The sequence below is a fragment of the Saccopteryx bilineata genome, chromosome 3 (assembly GCF_036850765.1).
Source record: "Saccopteryx bilineata isolate mSacBil1 chromosome 3, mSacBil1_pri_phased_curated, whole genome shotgun sequence".
NCBI classification, from domain to species: Eukaryota; Metazoa; Chordata; class Mammalia; order Chiroptera; family Emballonuridae; genus Saccopteryx; species Saccopteryx bilineata.
The window spans coordinates 105045181-105062925 of NC_089492.1; the positions used below are offsets into that span (position 1 = coordinate 105045181).

Genomic DNA, 17745 nt, shown 5'->3' on the forward strand with positions numbered 1-17745 from the left:
GTGGCAGAGCTAAGAAGTGGACAGAGGTTGGGGTTTATAATAGTGGGAGATAGAAAGTAGAATCATGAGTTGATACTGGCAGGAGCTAGGATATAAAAAGTCACTGGGTAAGTTCATTTTTTTCCCTGCGTAAGCCCCTAAAGTCTCTTCATCTCACTCAGAGAGTAAGTAGGCAAAGTCCTTATCGTGGTCACAGGCCCTCTCTGTCCTTATTCTCGGGGACTGTCCTCTTTGCTCATTCTGCCATGCTGGCCTCCTTCTGGTCATCCATACACAAGGCAAGTTCCAGCCTCAAGGCCATTGTTTTTGCTGTTCCCTCTGCCTGGAATGCTCTTCCTGCTGAAATGCACATAACTCACTGTCTTACTTCTTTCAGGTGTTTGCTTGCATGACAAAATTTTAAGATATCCTTTCCTGACCATCCTCTTCGAAATGGTAACTCCACTTCCCTAGAACTCCTTCTTCCCACCAACCGAGTCTTCTGAGCCAACACCATCTGGCACACTACATATTTTATTTACCTTGATCCTGTCTGCCATCGCCCATGCTTCTGCCCACTATCTTTCTGGCACTTTTGCCATTCTAAAATACCATACCTGTTTATTGCTTTGTCTGTTTATTGTTATTTGCCCTACATGACCATAATCCCTTTAAGGGAAAGAACCAAAGCTGTTTTGCTCCCCAGTCTCTCCAGCACGGTGCCTGGCAAGCAGGGCGTGTCCAGCCCATGCTTGTTGGAGGCATGAGTAACAGCATCTAGAGTAGGGAGCAATGGCCCGGTGCCTCTGTGGAGGGGTGAGAGGTCCCCCTGCATGGGTGCTGTGGTGTCTGGATCCTGCTGCGCTTCTCCCTGAACCCTGGCTGCAGCTGTAATTGTTTCCTGGAGGATGTTTCAGGCTTCCAGAGGTTTTGTCGGGAGACAACTCATTCAATTTCCTATTCCTCTTACTGTTCCCATGTGTCTTTACACTAAACTTCCAAAGCGAAGGGAACTTGGCTCTGCTCCCACACCCTCAGAGAGCCCGATGCACAGAGCATCAGCCCAGTCAGCCAAGTGTGGGGGCGAGTCAGACCTCTGGTCTTGGATCGCCACGAATAGGTGCCTAGTAGGCAACTCCCGCTGCCAGCATGCGAGACAGCCCTTTGTGTTTAATGTGACAGGTTCAATTGTGTCTCCCAGATTCATACATTGAAGTCCTAACCTTCCATTTCCTCAGAATGTGACTTTATTTGGAAATAGGGTCTTGTGTGTGTGTGTGTGTGTGTGTGTGTGTGAGAGAGAGAGAGAGAGAGATAGAGCGAGAGAGAGAGAGACAGAGTCAGACAGAGGGACAGACAGACAGGAAGCATCAGTTCTTCATTGTGGCACCTTAGTTGTTCATTGATTGTTTTCTCATACGTTTCTTGACCAGAGGGCTACAGCAGACCGAGTGACTCCTTGCTCAAGTCAGCAACCTTGGGCTCAAGCTGGTGAGCCTTGCTCAAACTAGATGAGCCTGCGCTCAAGCTGGCGACTTCGGGGTCTCGAACCTGGGTCTTCTGCGTCCCAGTCTGATGCTCCATCCACTGCACCACCGCCTGGTCAGGCGGAAATAGGGCCTTTATAGAGGTAATCAGTTAAAATGAGCTCATTAGGATGAACCCTAATCCAGTAGGACTGGTATCTTACAAAAAGAAGGAAAGTTGGAGACAGACACACACACACAGTGCCATGTAGTGGTTGGCATTATACTGCCATGAGCAGAAGGAACTGCCTGCAGTGAGGAGTGGCCTGGAGCAGAGCCTTCCCTCACAGTCTCAGGAGGAGCCAACTCTGCTGACAGCCGATTTCAGACGTCTACCCTCAGAACTGAGACAACAAGTGTCTGTTGTTTAAGCCGTGCTGTGTGTGGTGCTTTGTCATGGCAGCCCTTCCACATGCAGTGGCTGATGCCCCACCAGCTAGGCTGGGGATGATGTGGCTGGACACCCTTAGCAGGACTGCAGGGTGGGGTGCACTGGATCAGGAGGGGAGGCAGTGCCACTGTACTCACAAGATGCTGGGCCCCGTGGCCCCCTGGAAGGCTTCATGGTGCATCTTCTTCAGCTGTGCGTTTCCCTTTAGCTCCCTGTGGGAAGAACAGTGTCATTAGTGCGGTTTGTACCTCTGGTGTAAGGTACAAACATCAGAGCTGTGCATGCTCATGTTTGGACCAGCGTGTGCATAGTGCTCAGGGCTGGAGGGTGCAAGGGGGGACTGTAGGCCATGTGTACAAAGACAAGCTAGTGCTTGGCCAAATTGTGGAATTTTGAATGTGCTTGGCCAAATTGTGGAATTTTGAGTGTGTGTGGCCCCACTTTTTTCCTGCAATTGCCCCTTTTTGATGGAACCCTTTGTCCTACAATTTAACATTGGCACCCTCCTGCCCGGGAGCAATGGAAAGTTACTGTCAGCCAGCTGGGTGAGGGGAAAATGCTGCCCCACACGTCAAGGCTGAGGGTGGAAGTGAGCCTGCCTGGTCTCAAGGCTCTCAGCTGGCCTGGCCTTGGAGGCTCAGCATTTACTGCTGGGAGACTGAGGTTTGCAAATACTTTACTTGAAAAGAAAAAGTAGGGTTCATTCAGTTACCCCTTTTATCATGTTAATTGAACCCCTCCCCCAATTATGCATGTCTAAGTGGGTGAGAAATGGGAGGGAGAACAGGCTGTGTAGAAAATTGTCCCATAACCTGGGTGTCCTGATGGTCTGTGCTGTGTCTGCGATCATCACCCGGTGTGCGTGCTATGAAAACAAAAGGGCTCAGGGCCACTGCTCTTAGGCCTGTGGTGGGAGCCCACAGCTGCGCAGGCAGTGGCTACCTGAGGGCTTCTGTTCCCTTTAATTAGAGCAGCTCAGGGGGCACTCAGGCTGGCTCCCTAAGTAGCCTCCTGCCTGGGCCCGGAGGCTGGTGTCTCCAAGCACGGGCCCTTCTCTGGGTGACAAGGGTGCTGGACGAGGAGGCCCTGGGCTCAGGCTTGCCAGCCTTCTTTTCAGCACTTTCTTCCCATAAGAGAAGGGTGGTGACTCGGAGCATTCTGGAAACCCTGGAGAGTGGGCACAGTAGACATGCATTGTTGTGCGATGATTTTTGAGCATGGGCACGTGATTCTTCCGTGTCCTGTTACAGTGTTACATGGCAAAACAGAGGCACTGACGCCCAAGCCACCTTCTCTTGCAGGATGCCTAGGGGTGACCTGGCCATCTCACAGCATTAGGTCTTCTCCAGCGTCTTTCTGCCTGTCTCCACATCATGCCTGCCATTTAAAAACTGCAAAAGCCCCTGTCCCCCTCCCTGGGTTGCTGTTTTTCACAGGCTCCTACCAAGCTTTCTCCTTGTAATGCCTCAGCCCTTTTCATCAGAACGCATCCGTCAAGTCTCACATCGTCCCTTCCCCTGGGTGTATTCCTACTTTCAAAAAGATGAGGTTGTCCAAGTCAATTGCTGCTTAAAATCTAAATCAAAAGAAATTTTCCCTCCCAAGCCTCCATGGCTCTTCTTCCTGATTTGGTTTGTTTTAATTAGGTCCAGTTATGGTCACACATTGTTGAAACTGGGCTCTGTGAGCAAATCCTCCTCATGTCAGCCAGGTCAAACTAGTTTTTCAAATGACAGCATTTTGCATGTCTTATTAAAACTCAGATCTGTTTGTATACTGATAACTCTGCACTAAGTAACGTGGTCAAAAAGAAATCAAATTCATGTACCACGTTTTTCTGGGAGTCACTTTTGGAAATTCTCCCAGGTGACACGGTCCTTTGGGGATGAGAAGCACAGGCAGAATGACCTTTGAAGCCCAGTGGGAAACCCCCAGACTCCCCCCTGGGTGCTCTGGGAACGATGGGCACTGACTCTCGGACCCCCGGAGGTGTCTGAGGACAACCTCTGGTGCTGCGCCTCTCCACCCCGTCTTGCCTCAGTGAGTAGTGTGTTTGAGAACTTTGCAGAGCTTTGTTGTCATTGTTCTGACCAACTTTGGACAGGCCTACTTATGAGGAAGGTGTCGGACACTGGGCTGAATGTAGAGTTTGCAAATTTTGTTTGACTGCTTTGAAAATTCCTCCTCCTTCTGTGCTGAAATTCTGCAGCGGGTCTTTATGTCCTTAGAAGAGAATCTAGACTCCTTCCCATGGCCCCTGCACAATATACTCCTGCTCTGCCTGCCTGTGTATCTCACATCAGACTTCCCCTTGCCGATGACCCTCCACCCACACTGTTCCCGGAGCTTATAAACTTTTCTTCTTTCCTAGCTCAGGACCTTCGCACATGCTGCTGCTTCTTTCTGTAACACATTTCCCTTTGCTATGGCCATGGTAGACTCCTTGTCATCTTTTAGGTTCAGCCTAAATATCATATTCTCAGTGAGGGTGTCACTTTACCTAAAGTCAGTTGCCCTTCTGTAACCTCACAGACCTCAGTGACAGGTTATTTCTTCACAGTATATATTACTACCTGCAAGAAATTAATTTACTTCCTTTTTGTCTGTCTCTTGTGCTAGAACAGAAATTTCATGAGGGCAAGGACTGTTTCTACTCTACCATTGTAATCCTTCACTTAACATAGTGCCCAATATATTGTTGATGCTTAATAAATGTTTACTGAATGAATAAGTGAATTAAACTGATTTGTATTCTTGGTTTCCTCTTTCTCCCAGCAATGAGTGGGGGGGGGGCACAGAATCTTGACTGATTGTGTTTTTCGAAGTCCACACCATTTTGCCGTCTCTGAAGCTGAGACGTGGCTGGCCAAGGCCCTGCTTCCTGAGGTCCTATTTTCCCTGACTGCCTAACGATGCACCTCCTGCTTTTCCTTCCACCTGTTTGCTCTTGCTTTGGCTTCCCTTCCTCGTGTCTTGCTTTTCCCCCTATTTTATATTCAGTCCATTTATTTTCCCCCCTTGTCCAGGTGACCTCAGTCACAAAGGACTGCAGCTGCCCCCTCCATTCAGATAACTCTGACACCTGTGTCGCTAGATCTGAACTGCCCATTCCAGCCGTCTGTCCTCCATGCTAACAGATGACCGTCTCTAAGCACCTCTCTCACACTCCCCATCCCAGAACTTTCAACAGCTTCTCATTTTCTACAGAACAGAGTCCAGTTCTTTTCTCTGGCTTCTAGGGCACTTCCTGCTTTGTTCCTAACCCACAAACTAGAACTCTCTTAAAGGTGCTGTTTGCTGGTTTATGCATACATCTCATACGCCCTCCCCTGGGAGGGTCTGCCTGGAATGCACTGTCCTTCTGTCTTTGTCTGTCTGTGTCAGGCCCAGCCCAACATCTACCTCTCTCGCGAGGCTTTCTCTGATCCCTCCTCCCTCTCTTTCGTTTCAGTCACTGCTTAGTGTACAGCTTACACACCATTTGGAGATGTTTCTTCCTAGGCTGTAAGCTCCTGTGGGGCAAACACCAGCGCTTACTCTTGTTCATTTTCTCTTAAAATATAGCATGTTTCTCTACACACAGCCGATGCTTAGCCAATACTTGTTGGGTGAATAATGGAATGAGGCAGCTGAGAGAACTGTACCAAGCGAGGATATTCTTCTGATTTACATTTGGCAGAAATGGCTTCAATTGGCTAGAGTGAACCCTTCATTAAATTCAAATCAACAACAACAACAAAATGACAAAAATTTACTCTATGATAGGAAGCACGAATTTTTTAAAAACTACTGTTTCTTGAGCACTTAGTATGTGCCAGGCCTATGCTAAAAGCATAAAAATATAATCTTATTTATCATTTATTCATTCATAATTAATTAACTATGCAATGTAATAAATAATATATAAACCTCTACTCTGTGCCAGGTGCTATATTAAGTATTGAGGATACAAAACAGACCTTTTCATTTCTTGGGTTGGGGTAGCCTCAAAACAAGCCTATTAGTGGTTCCATTTTATAGTGTGAACACTGGCTTAGATAGATTTAGTAACTTCTCTAAGGTAGCTGATAAATAGTAGGGCTGGATACAGTGTCTGAGTTAGTGATTCTTAGATCTGTTCTCTCAGCCACCAAGCTACATAGCATGTTATCAATATAATAGAGTCTTTGGGTAATATCTATAGTCAGAATAAATGTTATGTTACATAGACGTATGCTCCTCAACTTCAATCGGCAGCATCAGCATCTCCTGGGAGTTTTGTTAACATTGCAAATTCTGAGTCTATCCTGCTGTCTTTGGGCGTGGGGCTCGGGAACCTGTGTTTTAATCATCTCTGTGCTATTATGTGTATTAAAGTTTGAGAAGCACTGGTGTTGGCCAAGTTTATATGATCTATTTATTATATTAGTCTTTTTGTTTATTTTTCTTAATTTTATCTTTAGTTGTGGTTTTCATGTGCTCTTAGTTTTTATTATACACAGCTGTCATGTGACCATCACTTCACCTTGTACCTGTTATGGGTCCCCACAAGGGGGATTGTGAATGAACCACACTTATAGAAAAGGAGCCCTACATAGAAAGAGGTAGAGAACAATGAAGGAACCAGTTGGTTGGGATGCTCCCCTTCATTTAAAAGCTGTTAACACTGGGACTCGAGAGGGGTGTGGTGAAAATGCAAGGGGCTCCCTTACCCCATAGAAAATGAGCAACCTATTGCCTGTCCTTCCCCCCCAACCCCAGCAGTAGGGAGATAGGACTCTGAGTGGGGACGTTATGGCTGATTAGCTGGTAAATGGTGTTACTTGATTTCTCTGCAGTGGGGCCAGTGGGAAGAAATCATGCTTGCTGAAATACTGCCTCTAACACACCCTCAAGCTGAGCAAGGGGGCCAGGGAAGGAGGCTGAGAGATGGAGGAGCCCAAAGTAGGGTGTTGAATATTTCAGCAAGCTGTCAACTTCAATGTATCCAGGCTGCATTTATCTTTGAAATCAGGGTGCTCTGGGGTTTCCAGCCAGCCAGTTGCCTAGTAACATGCGTGAAACACTTAGGACTAGCCACTTGAAAGTTTATTTTTGTCCTGAGTTAGTTGCTGAAAATTGAATGTGATCTGGTAGCTAGAGTAATATTTCATTTTTATTCATGAGCTGGGGAAATAAGCATACTCACAGGGAAATCAGAGTTGTCCCGTTGAATGCATGACTTTGTATTTCTTCTAATCCATTTCCATATAGTTTGCTGAAGAGGGAAGAGAGAGGGTTTAGGATCGAAAGAAACAGTTTGAAATCACACCTTCTTTCTCCTGTGATATTTATTACTAGGATAATTACTGGCACCCACAATGTCTAGCTTATGTTTTGCTAACACTGGAGGTTCTAAGTTCCTGGGAAAATGAACCTTTCCTTTTTGCTCCAGTTTGTTACTACCTTCATTACCACCAATTTTAAGTGGTTATTAAGTATCATTAATAATTAACCAGCCTTTCTACATATATTTATGACTCAATCTTCATTGTCATTTCTATTATCTAGATTAGAAACCTAAGCCTCAGTATTGTTGTGTAGTTTGCTTAAGGTCCAAGAAAACAGTGGCCGAACTGGGATTTGAGGCCAGAGCGGTCTATGCTCAGGTCCGGCCTGCCAGTCTGGGGGCCTGTGTGGGCACACGGGCGTTCTGAGTTGCTGAGGCTGAGCTGAGTGCAGAGGAGGACTCCCGTGCTGAGCTGGCTGTCCTTTCTACCCGGTGAGTATGTGGTTTTGGTGAGGCCATATCTGGCCTCACAACCAAGAAGATTTCAATGCCTGTAAACAGTTCTTTAAGACCCATTAGTGGGTAATGAAATCAATTTAGTTGGGTGCAATCAGTATTTTAAAATATAAAATAGAAGTGATTAGAACAGAATGGAAAATATTAGTGTACTGCATACAATTAGGGTAGCACTGTTTATGAAATTTTGTTCCACAATTTTTCAATGTTATGTACATATTAGTATACATCTCTGTGTGTGTTTGTATTTGCCCAGAATAAGACATTAGAAGCTCCTTAGAACACAGATGCTGGGAAATATTGGAGCCAGAAAGAAACTTGGGGAGAATTGAATGGCACCCATTCATTTTTCAAAAAAAGAACTAGGATCAGAGAGGAAAGTGACTTGTCTAAAGCCCATGGGAGGCAGAAATGGGACCAGAACACACTTTGTGGCTACTTCCAGCACATCAGATTCACTGGTAGTTTTCACTTTTCTTCCCTGGGATGATGCTGTCTTCCTCTTCCTGCAGGGCTGTATTTGATTCCCAGCATGGCCTTTCCTGGCCCCGTTTAAACCATAATCCTCCCCCCTCCAGCATCTCAGCCTTCCCTATTCCCTTTCTCTGATTTTTTTCCCTTCTGTTGCTTTATCTCCATGTGACCCACGATTGTATTATACTAGTTCATTGTCTGCCTCCCCCAGCAGAGTGTAAACTGTTCTGTTTATTGCAGAATCAATCCTCTGCATCTAGAACAGTGGCTGGCACCTGGGATGATTACAACAAGTGTATGTTAAATTAACTGGATGATCAAGTGGATCTATGGAAGATAAATTTCCTACTACAAATTATAGTCAAACAAGTTTGAAAGCCACATTCTTAGTTAGAAATATTTGTGTAAGTTCTTCATGAACAGTCAATCATTCAAGTCTCGAGTCGGAAAGGGCTGTGGTAAAATGTGAAATGCAACTCCTGTGTCTGGCAGGACCCTGGCTCCCCTTCGCAGGTTGCTGGCGGCTGCCTGGCTGTGTCAGGCACAGTCTGGGGGACGCGACTTGAGAAACAGTTCAGACGCATTCTCCACTTGCTCTCGCTCCATGGGGCTGTTATCTGAAAGGTTTTCCGGGCCTGTGTTAAAGCAAGCATGGAATTTTATCTTGGTACATGTGTACTGTGTATGTGTGCAGTGTGTATGTATGTTTTCTGTGGTGTGTGTGTGTGTGTGTGTGTGTGTGTGTAGGGGTTCTCTCCATCAATCCACAGCCCACCTGAGATAAACCAGCATACATGTAAATAGTATAGGATTCATGTTGAAGCACGATATCTAAACACTGAAATTCAGAAAATACCGAGGTTATGAAATAATTTGTAAAGTCTCCTTATTAGATTAAGTCCAGAGAGAGCAGGGGAGCATGTTTAATTCATCCCACGAGTCCTCAGGCCTCTCACAATGCCTGCTACCCAGCAGGCGCCCAGCCATCAGGCCGGGCAGAGCGTAGCCCTGTCCTGCTGCAGGAGGAAGAGCCTTCCCCGGCTTGCCCAGCTCTCGTGTGCTTTCTTCTGGGAGTCTCCCGAGTGTAAAGCCTCACATGCTAGCTCTTAACTGTATTCTGTGATTGATTACTGTATGCCATTCTCCCAATCATTTTTCTTCTCCGTTTGCACTGTAGAAGCTGAGGGGATGGGTACTTGGTTTATACCTGTTGTCTTGTATAATTACAGAGAACCTTCTTGCCTCCTTAGCACGCAATCCCACTGGAATCTTCTTTTTTCATTTTACACTTAGAATATTATTTTTGGCAATACTTTGTCATATGGTGGCTTCTTGTCATGTATAGCAATCTCTCTTCGATGAAAGAATCATACCTGTCTTTTCTGTGAACCTCTCTGAAACTGGATTTCCTTAGAGTCCAGGCTGGTGTTTGTCAAAGCATTCTTCTCTGTCCACTGAATCAGAATCAGCAGAGCTGCTCACCAAAAACACAGACTCAGACCTACTGCCTGGGGCGGAGGGGGTGGCCCTGCAACCTTTGGAATCAGACTCTGAGAGTGGCCTCCAGGCACATGCGCTTTTATAGCAAGCTCCCCCAGGGAGCCTTAGGCATGCCACTTTGGGACCCCTTACCTAGGATGTGTCATCGGATGAAGCGGTTCTCATCATTTCCATAGTGCACGTCAGATGGTCTGTTGGTCAGAACTGAGTCCATATCCGGTGCCCTTATTGCTTTCCCTGCCTTGTAAGTGACGAAGCTACATGTGTAGTGGGTCAAAGGAAAGTAACCCTGCTGTGGTCGTGGCGAAGCAAGGCTGCCAGCAGTCTGGGTGCCGTTCCCCATCACTGCTAGGTGCTGCCTTGATCCTAGTTTTGACACATGTTAGGATTTTGTACTTTTTGGAGGGCTTACAATGCTCTCAGGGATACCTCAGAGTGCAGCCCACAGGCCCTGAGCCCTACTGCCTGGGCTTGAATCCTAGTCTGCACCTTCTGAGCTAAATTACTCTGGACAAGTTACTTAACCTCTCTGTGTCTCAATTTCCTAATCTGAAAATAGGGGTGATAATGATAGTATTGACCTCAAGGCAGCTGTGAGAATTAAAACAGTAAACATGTTAAGCACTTAGAAATAGGTTCTGGAACACAGAAAATACTTAAGCATACACTCAGTAGTGGCCTCCCGCTCTCCCTTTTTGTACTCCGGACAGAATTTTCATGAACAGCAGCTACCTGTCTAAACAAACCACAGAGTAGGGGCCTTTCTTTTCCTGGGTGGAGCAGGTCAGTTTGGTGGCCTGGGCTGCCCCAGATGTACTTCCTCTCTGAAAGCCCTCAACCACCTTTGGTCGGTGTCAGCATCATTGATATTTTTGCATTTGGACATTTTTTATGTCTTTTGCTTTCTTTCTTTTTTTAATAGCCTGGGTCCTGCTTGTGTAAATTTTCCAAGGGACATGGCACATTCTTACCTTTTCAACTGCTGTTCTTCATTTCTGCTCTTCCCAGACTCACAATAGAGTGCACAGCATTGTTTTTGATTAAAAGACTGGTTTCCTTACTCTGGAGAAATCACAAATACGAGTGGGAGACCTCATGTTGTCAGGCCTGCACAATGCATGATGCCCTTTAAAACGTCTGGAGGGCCGTTTCAGATAAGTTTTTTCCAAAACATCATGGTGTCAGAGTTAAAGGAGAAGGGCTTTTAGACGTGAAGATGCTGTCACAGGCTCAGACAGGAATCTTCCCCTCCTCTGCACTATTGTAATAGTTGCACCTTACTTTAAAGCATTGTCTAGGTTCTCTATTCAAATGTCAGTAATTGTGATTCAAGCAGAGAGAATGGTATCCTTTTATTCAAAATGAGATTCAGGCTTTAGAACTTAACCACAGATGATACTTTGATTCTGAGCGCTGCCTTATAACAAACTCCAAATATTCCTGGGGCTCTAAAAGCATTTCTGGGGTTATATTAATCTTCTGCCCTAGCTCCCTCTTGGATCATGCAGTCACCTAGTTGTGGATGATTTCAAAGAAGAAAGCTTAATTTATGTTTACAGACCCTCAGGGTCTCAAAAATGTGGCCCATTGCTGGAGGACAAAGTATACTATTTCAGAATATCTGCCCTGTGGTGGTGTATCTGTAAGCAAATTGTTATTCAACAACTATACAAACACCATCTCAAAGAAGAATTCACTACTGTTTTCTCCAGGTGGTACTTTGTTGAAGTCCTTTTATATTTGGATCATTCCTCATGCATGGAGACACTATTGTAGTGGATGCCCTGGTAGTGGCTGTACAGATAATTGTCAAAGGTCACTACTATCTGCTGCCAGGACCCTAGTTTAGAATGTTCATCAGAATCCCCCCACTTCTATGGGGCTCGCAGCCTCTGTGGCACGGATCCCTGTCTGATTTTCTCATGTCACCTGCCTTTCAGCGGCAGATCTAAGAGAGTCCCTGGAGAGGGTCTCTCCTCGTGCTTCACAGCTACTCATCTCAGGGTCATCCAGCCCATGCCCTCTCTCTCTAAGGGCGAGCTCACTTATTGCCTCCTCACAGTCCTGCCATGGGCTGTTACCAAAGCAGAGAGAGGGAGAGGAATACGGATGTGTGGAGCAGAGTTGAACATAGGTCACTGGAGTTGCATACAAATGAGACATGGGGTCCGGATGCTGCTTCTGAATGGTGGGTCAAAGAAAGATGCCCCATGTGATGACAGCACAGATCTCAGAGGGAAGGAAGTCAGGCAAGTGTACAGTGAAGAGAATGACTCGTATTATCTTAGTACAATGCCTGCTCAAACTTTCATGTGCGTGTGACTCACTTGGGATCTTGGGAAAATGCAGATTCTGAGTCAGTAGGTTTGGTATGGTCCTCAGAGTTTGCATTTCTGACCAGTTTTCAGAAGACACTGTAGATATTGGACTGGACCATGGACCATACTTTGACTGTCAAGGCCTTAAGAAAGAGATAAGGCCTTTGCTGGTAACCTGATGAGTGATGGTCAAATAAGAAGACATTATTTTCAAAGTTAATATTAAGGGATTTAGGGAATGGGCATGGATGGTGTTGCTTCAGAAACAAAGTCACCCAAGGGGACAGTGACCAATCAGAGAAACAGAGAGAGAGCAGGGTCCATGGATCAACTGCTCTACCTACTTGGAGAATATCCCTCCAAACTCTTCTCAGATGAAACCTGGAATTTCTGTGCTCTCTCTCTCTCTCTTTTTTTTTTTTTGTATTTTTCTGAAGCTGGAAACGAGGAGAGACAGTCAGACAGACTCCCCCACATGCCCCTAACCGGGATCCACCCAGCACGCCCACCAGGGGCAACGCTCTGCCCACCAGGGGGCGATGCTCTGCCCCTCCGGGGCGTCGCTCTGTCGCGACCAGAGCCACTCTAGCACCTGGAGCAGAGGCCAAGGAGCCATCCCCAGCGCCCGGGCCATCTTTGCTCCAATGGAGCCTTGGCTGTGGGAGGGGAAGAGAGAGACAGAGAGGAAGGAGAGGGGGAGGGGTGGAGAAGCAGATGGGCGCTTCTCCTTTATGCCCTGGCCGGGAATCGAACCCGGGACTTCTGCACGCCAGGCCGATGCTCTACCACTGAGCCAACCGGCCAGGTCCTCTGTGCTCTCTTTTAACCAGGGCAGTCACTCCCCTCCAGGCTTTCTCTTTGCAGCTTCAAAGCTGAACGTTTTCATCAGCTGGAAATTCGGTCACTGTAAATCCTCAGGGCCCATTTGATTCATTTTAAACTGAATGGGTCTGTTGCTTGTCAAGTGAACATATGACCCAGCTCCAATCCCACACAACTCCTCTCACCTTTGGCACTTTAATTTAAAAAGAATGTCACCAGCGAGTGAGGGGTGTGGCAAAAGACACAAAAGAGTTCACCTTAAGCTAGAAGTGAGAAAAGCAGGAGGCTGTGGGGCAGAAAGGGAATCTGGGGGTTTACTCACAGTGTTATGGATTCGTTATTCATCCCTTGAAAAGCATTTCTTGGTATGGTGGTTATGTGTAAGTTATCACAAATTTCCCTTAAGGAATGAAACGAGAAATATTTACTTTCCAAATTTTAGCTGCAAATAGGAAACTGCTATGCATAGCAATCAGCTTGGTACTTACAGAATGAAATTAAATTCAGAGGAGAAGATCTTCGTAACATCTGGAAGCTTTTGAATGCCAGTGTTACAGATGCTCCTGTGATTTGGGGCAAGGTGGGTTGTGAGCAGAGTGAGTAAAAGTGATTGTTATTAATGCATAGAAATAAAAATAGTAGAAAGGCATTTCGCAAATACTATTTTTACATTAAATTTAAAAATATTGAGTTTGGCTTTATGAGTCATGCTTTCAGCTGTTGAAGACTGTGAGGATTTAAAAGCCCCTAACACCATGGGAGAAGTTGTTGTAATGATTCCTATTTAGAAATCTAGGGGCTGGTACCAAACATGCAGGGTTTTTAATTTATGTTTATTTTCCAGCCTGTCTTTCCCTATCGTGTCCATTGCATTCTCCTATTTATTGCATTCCAATTTCCTTTTGGTAATTAGTTTATGCCATGCTCTTGAGAGTTGTAGAAAGCATCCCTATACAGGAGAACAGGTTTTAACTCAAACACTTCTGCATGAGGAGCCCCTATGCGAGCAATCCATATCCCTCATCATTACAAATCTTTCTTTATTTAGCTATCCTGAGATTCAGGAAGTTCTTCCTTGTATCTCACTGATGTCATTAACCATTATTTTGGTTATCTGAGCTACTCAAGCCTCCCTCCCCCTCTCCCCCGCTTTGTAAACTTCGCAGAAGAGAGACTCTTCAGCGGTAAGTTAAATTGAAGGGCATTTTATTACACGAGAATGGGACTCCTACAGAAGAATCTAGGCATCTGGATTTCCCCAACTGAGTTTTAAACTTACCAGTCATGGACTCTAGGCCACCGATATGAACTGCTTGGCACCCTGGTGCCATGCAAGGAAGCCAGGTTTCTCTTCCGGCTCTCTCTGGTGCTCCCCCTGCCCCCGTTACCCAGATCACCCTGCATCCTTGCCCTGTCTGTGGCTGCTGATAGCACTGTGGGCTTAGATGTAACGTGTACTGGGTGGGCTTGAGGGAATATCACTTTTTTTTTGCTAAGGGAGTGGTAAAAATGCTATGTAATAATAACAGTGATTCTTAGAGAACAAGGTGCTGCAGCCATCAAATTTGGTTCTAGGATTTTCCTATGTTTTACAAAGTGGTTAATGCTGAGATGCTTAAGTGTCCTGTAGATCCCTTGAGGGTTTGGAGAATCAGAACACCTGGGTTAGCAGTCATCCAGCAGAGCTGCCAAAGGAGCGACCCTGATGCAAGCAGCACCCCCGAGGGCCCTGGAGCAGACCCACAGGTGACAGTGAACGCCAGAGGGAACCTGGCCCTCCTCTCACCATGTTCCTTTTTTTTCTTTTTTCCCTTTTTTTGGAGGTGCGGGTATGGTAGCTTTTGCATCCTCTAGGTATTTTATGGAATTTAATTTATTAGGAAGAAGAGAGAGAGGACATCTATATTAGAGAAATTTAAATTTGTCTGTGTGAACAAGTGCTTGCTTGCTATGTGAGAAGATCCATAGTGATAAATGTACAGATTATATCAAATTTCAGGAATTTAGGTTTTGCTAACAAGGCAATGCATCTTCAGGGCTAGAGGAGTACTCAACTGATCATTCTAACCAGTGGACTTAGTCAGACTTAAGTGGAAATAGAAAATAATGGTTTAGTTTATATGGCAAAGGGCCTATAGCCTGAAGGCAATACTTAAAATATCACTTAATGAATAAATGAACAAATGAAATAAAGGAGGTCAGTGACTCTCAGTGAGGAATAGAGGTCAAAGCAGAATTGCCTTTCCCGCTGTACGTGGCCGTGCAGGTTCCCCCTGGATTCAGGCAGACGGTAAGGGAACGTGGAGCTGGAGGATGGTGGGCCCTTCCGCTTATTAGTCTCGCAACAGCGGAAGAGCAAGCAGGCAGGGAAAAGTGCATCTCTCTCTCTCTCTCTCTCTCTCTCTCTCTCTCAAGACTCACAAGCCAAAACAGGCTGGGGGAAAAACCCCTTCCCTGGCAAACAATGGTCCCTCCCACTGGCAGCTGGCAATCCACAATCTATAATCTGCTGCCCTGAGGACAAGCACCTGCAGCCTTACATAGACTGTACACACACAGTGCTGCCCGTGCTCATGCACCAATCAGGCAAAGTACAAGCGAGCAAGCCTAACACACTTGTTTGCCCAACATCCATGTTCACCTATCCTCTGCACACCACCACCTCACCTCAGAGATTCTGATTTACCCCTTCAAAGTGTCATTGTCCCCCATTCATACTGCCAGCTTTGAAATTACTGCGAAGAGGTGAGAGTCTTCTCACGTGTTTGGGTCAGAGACAATGTTGAGACCCACTTACAGGTATCTGAAAAGGGCCCAGCATACTGGCTGAAAAGGAATGCTGATTAAATCATACTGCTGAAGACAGACATGCAAATAATGCTAAGTATATGGTTTACAAAATGCTTTCAACCTTGTATTTGTTCTGATTTCTATCAGATGCCCATCTTCCCTTCCCCAATTGTTTAAAAGGAAAGTTCCTCACAGGTATTTTAACCGGGGGAGATTTGTAAATGCTCCAGGCTCAATGTATCCCAGGTTTTTGGTGTTCTGGATCAGTCTGTAAAGAGAAGGGAAAACAAGCAGCAATTTACTAGATGTGGATTGTTTGGAAAGCATGAGACCATTGTCACCAGAAGATGCTGGCTGGAAACAGTATCAACAAAATCAAGTGCTTGCGAGGAGCTCCTGCACCCTGGGGGGTGGAAACAGCATGGTGAGAACCAGGGCTGTTTCTAGGAGGCTCTGCTCTCAACGTCCTGCCAAGGCAGGTGCATCCTAGCTGGGAGTCTGTTCCATCATCCCCAACTTGTTCCACCTCATTCTCTCCCCCTGCCCCCCCCCCCCCGGCAGCATCTATGTCCATTGCTACTGGTCAAGTAGGTCCTGTCCCACCATGGATCCTGCATACCGGGAGTGATGGAAGATTCTAATTCCAGGAGAGATGGGCAAATTAGCTATTCTCCCTGTTGACAAACTGGTTCTGACCAGTTATCCAAATGGTCACCCAGTCTGAGGGCATCAGGGCAGAGTCCAGGGGCTTTGATTTTGAGAATTTTATGCTCATTCTGTTGATAATTTCTTGTATGATGATGCCCAGTCTCCTAATTTCCCTGAGTTAGTGTCCCCTTCTATAACATTGAAATAATAATATACACTCTTTCTACTTCACAGGTTGATAGGCAGTAATAGAGAGTGTAGAGATAATGTATTGAAGCAGGGTTCTGCCAAGTATAAAAGTGCAGCCATAACATTATAGTGGTGTTATTGCCCCCCCCCAGTTCCACCAGGAATTCTGACCCTTTGAAAAGAGGCCATGGTTGCCAAGTTCCATCTACTTTGGATTCAATAAAAGGCCAGTAAATGCCTTTGGCTTTCTTAATTCATTTATCAACTTCCTAAGGAAGCAATAATTACTCTTATATAGAGAAAATACAGTGTGTTGGTTAGGCGGATGGACTCTGGAGTCAGCTTCGTTTTACATCCTGGTTTCTGAACTGTATGACCTTGAATATATCACTTAAACTGCTTGGTTTTCTCACAGGATGGTTTTAAAGGAATAAGTGTGTGCATTTGGTTCACAGTAAGACTTCAGTCAATGTTAATTATTATCATAGTTGATGAAATCAAAATTGAATGATTTGTCTGAGAAGTAGCAGAACTTGGAGGTGAACCCCGTTTTTTCTGGCTCCAGGTCGAGTCTCAGTCCACCTTACCATACCTACCCACCACCGGTGCCTATTTCCATCCTGTATGTCCTTTTGATTATTTAAAGGCGAGACCTTTGTTGTCATTACTTTTACATCTGAATGAGCCATATAAGGCATTATGTGGGTGAGATGGAAGGGGCTTGATCTCTTAAGAATCTTCTGGGGCTTGACCTTAGATCGCTTATCTCTCCATCCATTCATTCAACAAACATTTATTGAGCTCCTACATGTGCCAGGGACTGTTTAGGGGCTGGGGATACAGCTGTGAACCAAGCACAGAGAACCTAATCTCAGGGCCTTCCTTGGGGAAAGCCCATAAACTTTCCCTTAGAACACTTCATTTTTCTTTCTGTTGATAAATGTTGTTTTGCATCATGAAAAACTTGATTTATCTTAAGCTGCTCTTACAGTTCCCAACGTAAGCTGTGCTGAATCAGCATCACTTGCGAAGTCTGTTAAATTTGCAGATTTCTAGGTCTGGAATAGGGCTGTCATCTATAATTGTAATGAGCTCCCTGCCCCTCAAAATTCCATCTCACAGAAAAGTCTAGACTAGTACTTCAATAATCATTACCTTTTGTACTTAAATATCCATTATTTTAGATTTCTTATAATTATTGGGTGAGTTATTCTTACTTTCCTGGCCACACTGTTATCTCCTGGGGAGATTTGTACTTTTACCTCCTTTGTATTTCAGCAACATTTGGCCCTTGGTTGGACATGTGGCAGGTACTTTCAGACTTATCAATCATTCTCTTTAAAT

General features: G+C 45.5%; 1 protein-coding gene across 1 annotated transcript in view; it reads right to left on the bottom strand.

Annotated features, from left to right (window-relative positions):
- The window catches only part of LHCGR (luteinizing hormone/choriogonadotropin receptor), an 84865-nt gene that overhangs the window by 20016 nt on the left and 47104 nt on the right, over positions 1-17745 (bottom strand). The window contains exons 6-10 of the mRNA XM_066266461.1: positions 15758-15832; positions 13263-13337; positions 13097-13174; positions 7064-7132; positions 2034-2108 (exon numbers count right to left, since the gene is read on the bottom strand). Coding sequence (XP_066122558.1) covers positions 2034-2108; positions 7064-7132; positions 13097-13174; positions 13263-13337; positions 15758-15832 — 372 coding nt within the window. The remainder of the gene's footprint in view (positions 1-2033; positions 2109-7063; positions 7133-13096; positions 13175-13262; positions 13338-15757; positions 15833-17745) is intronic.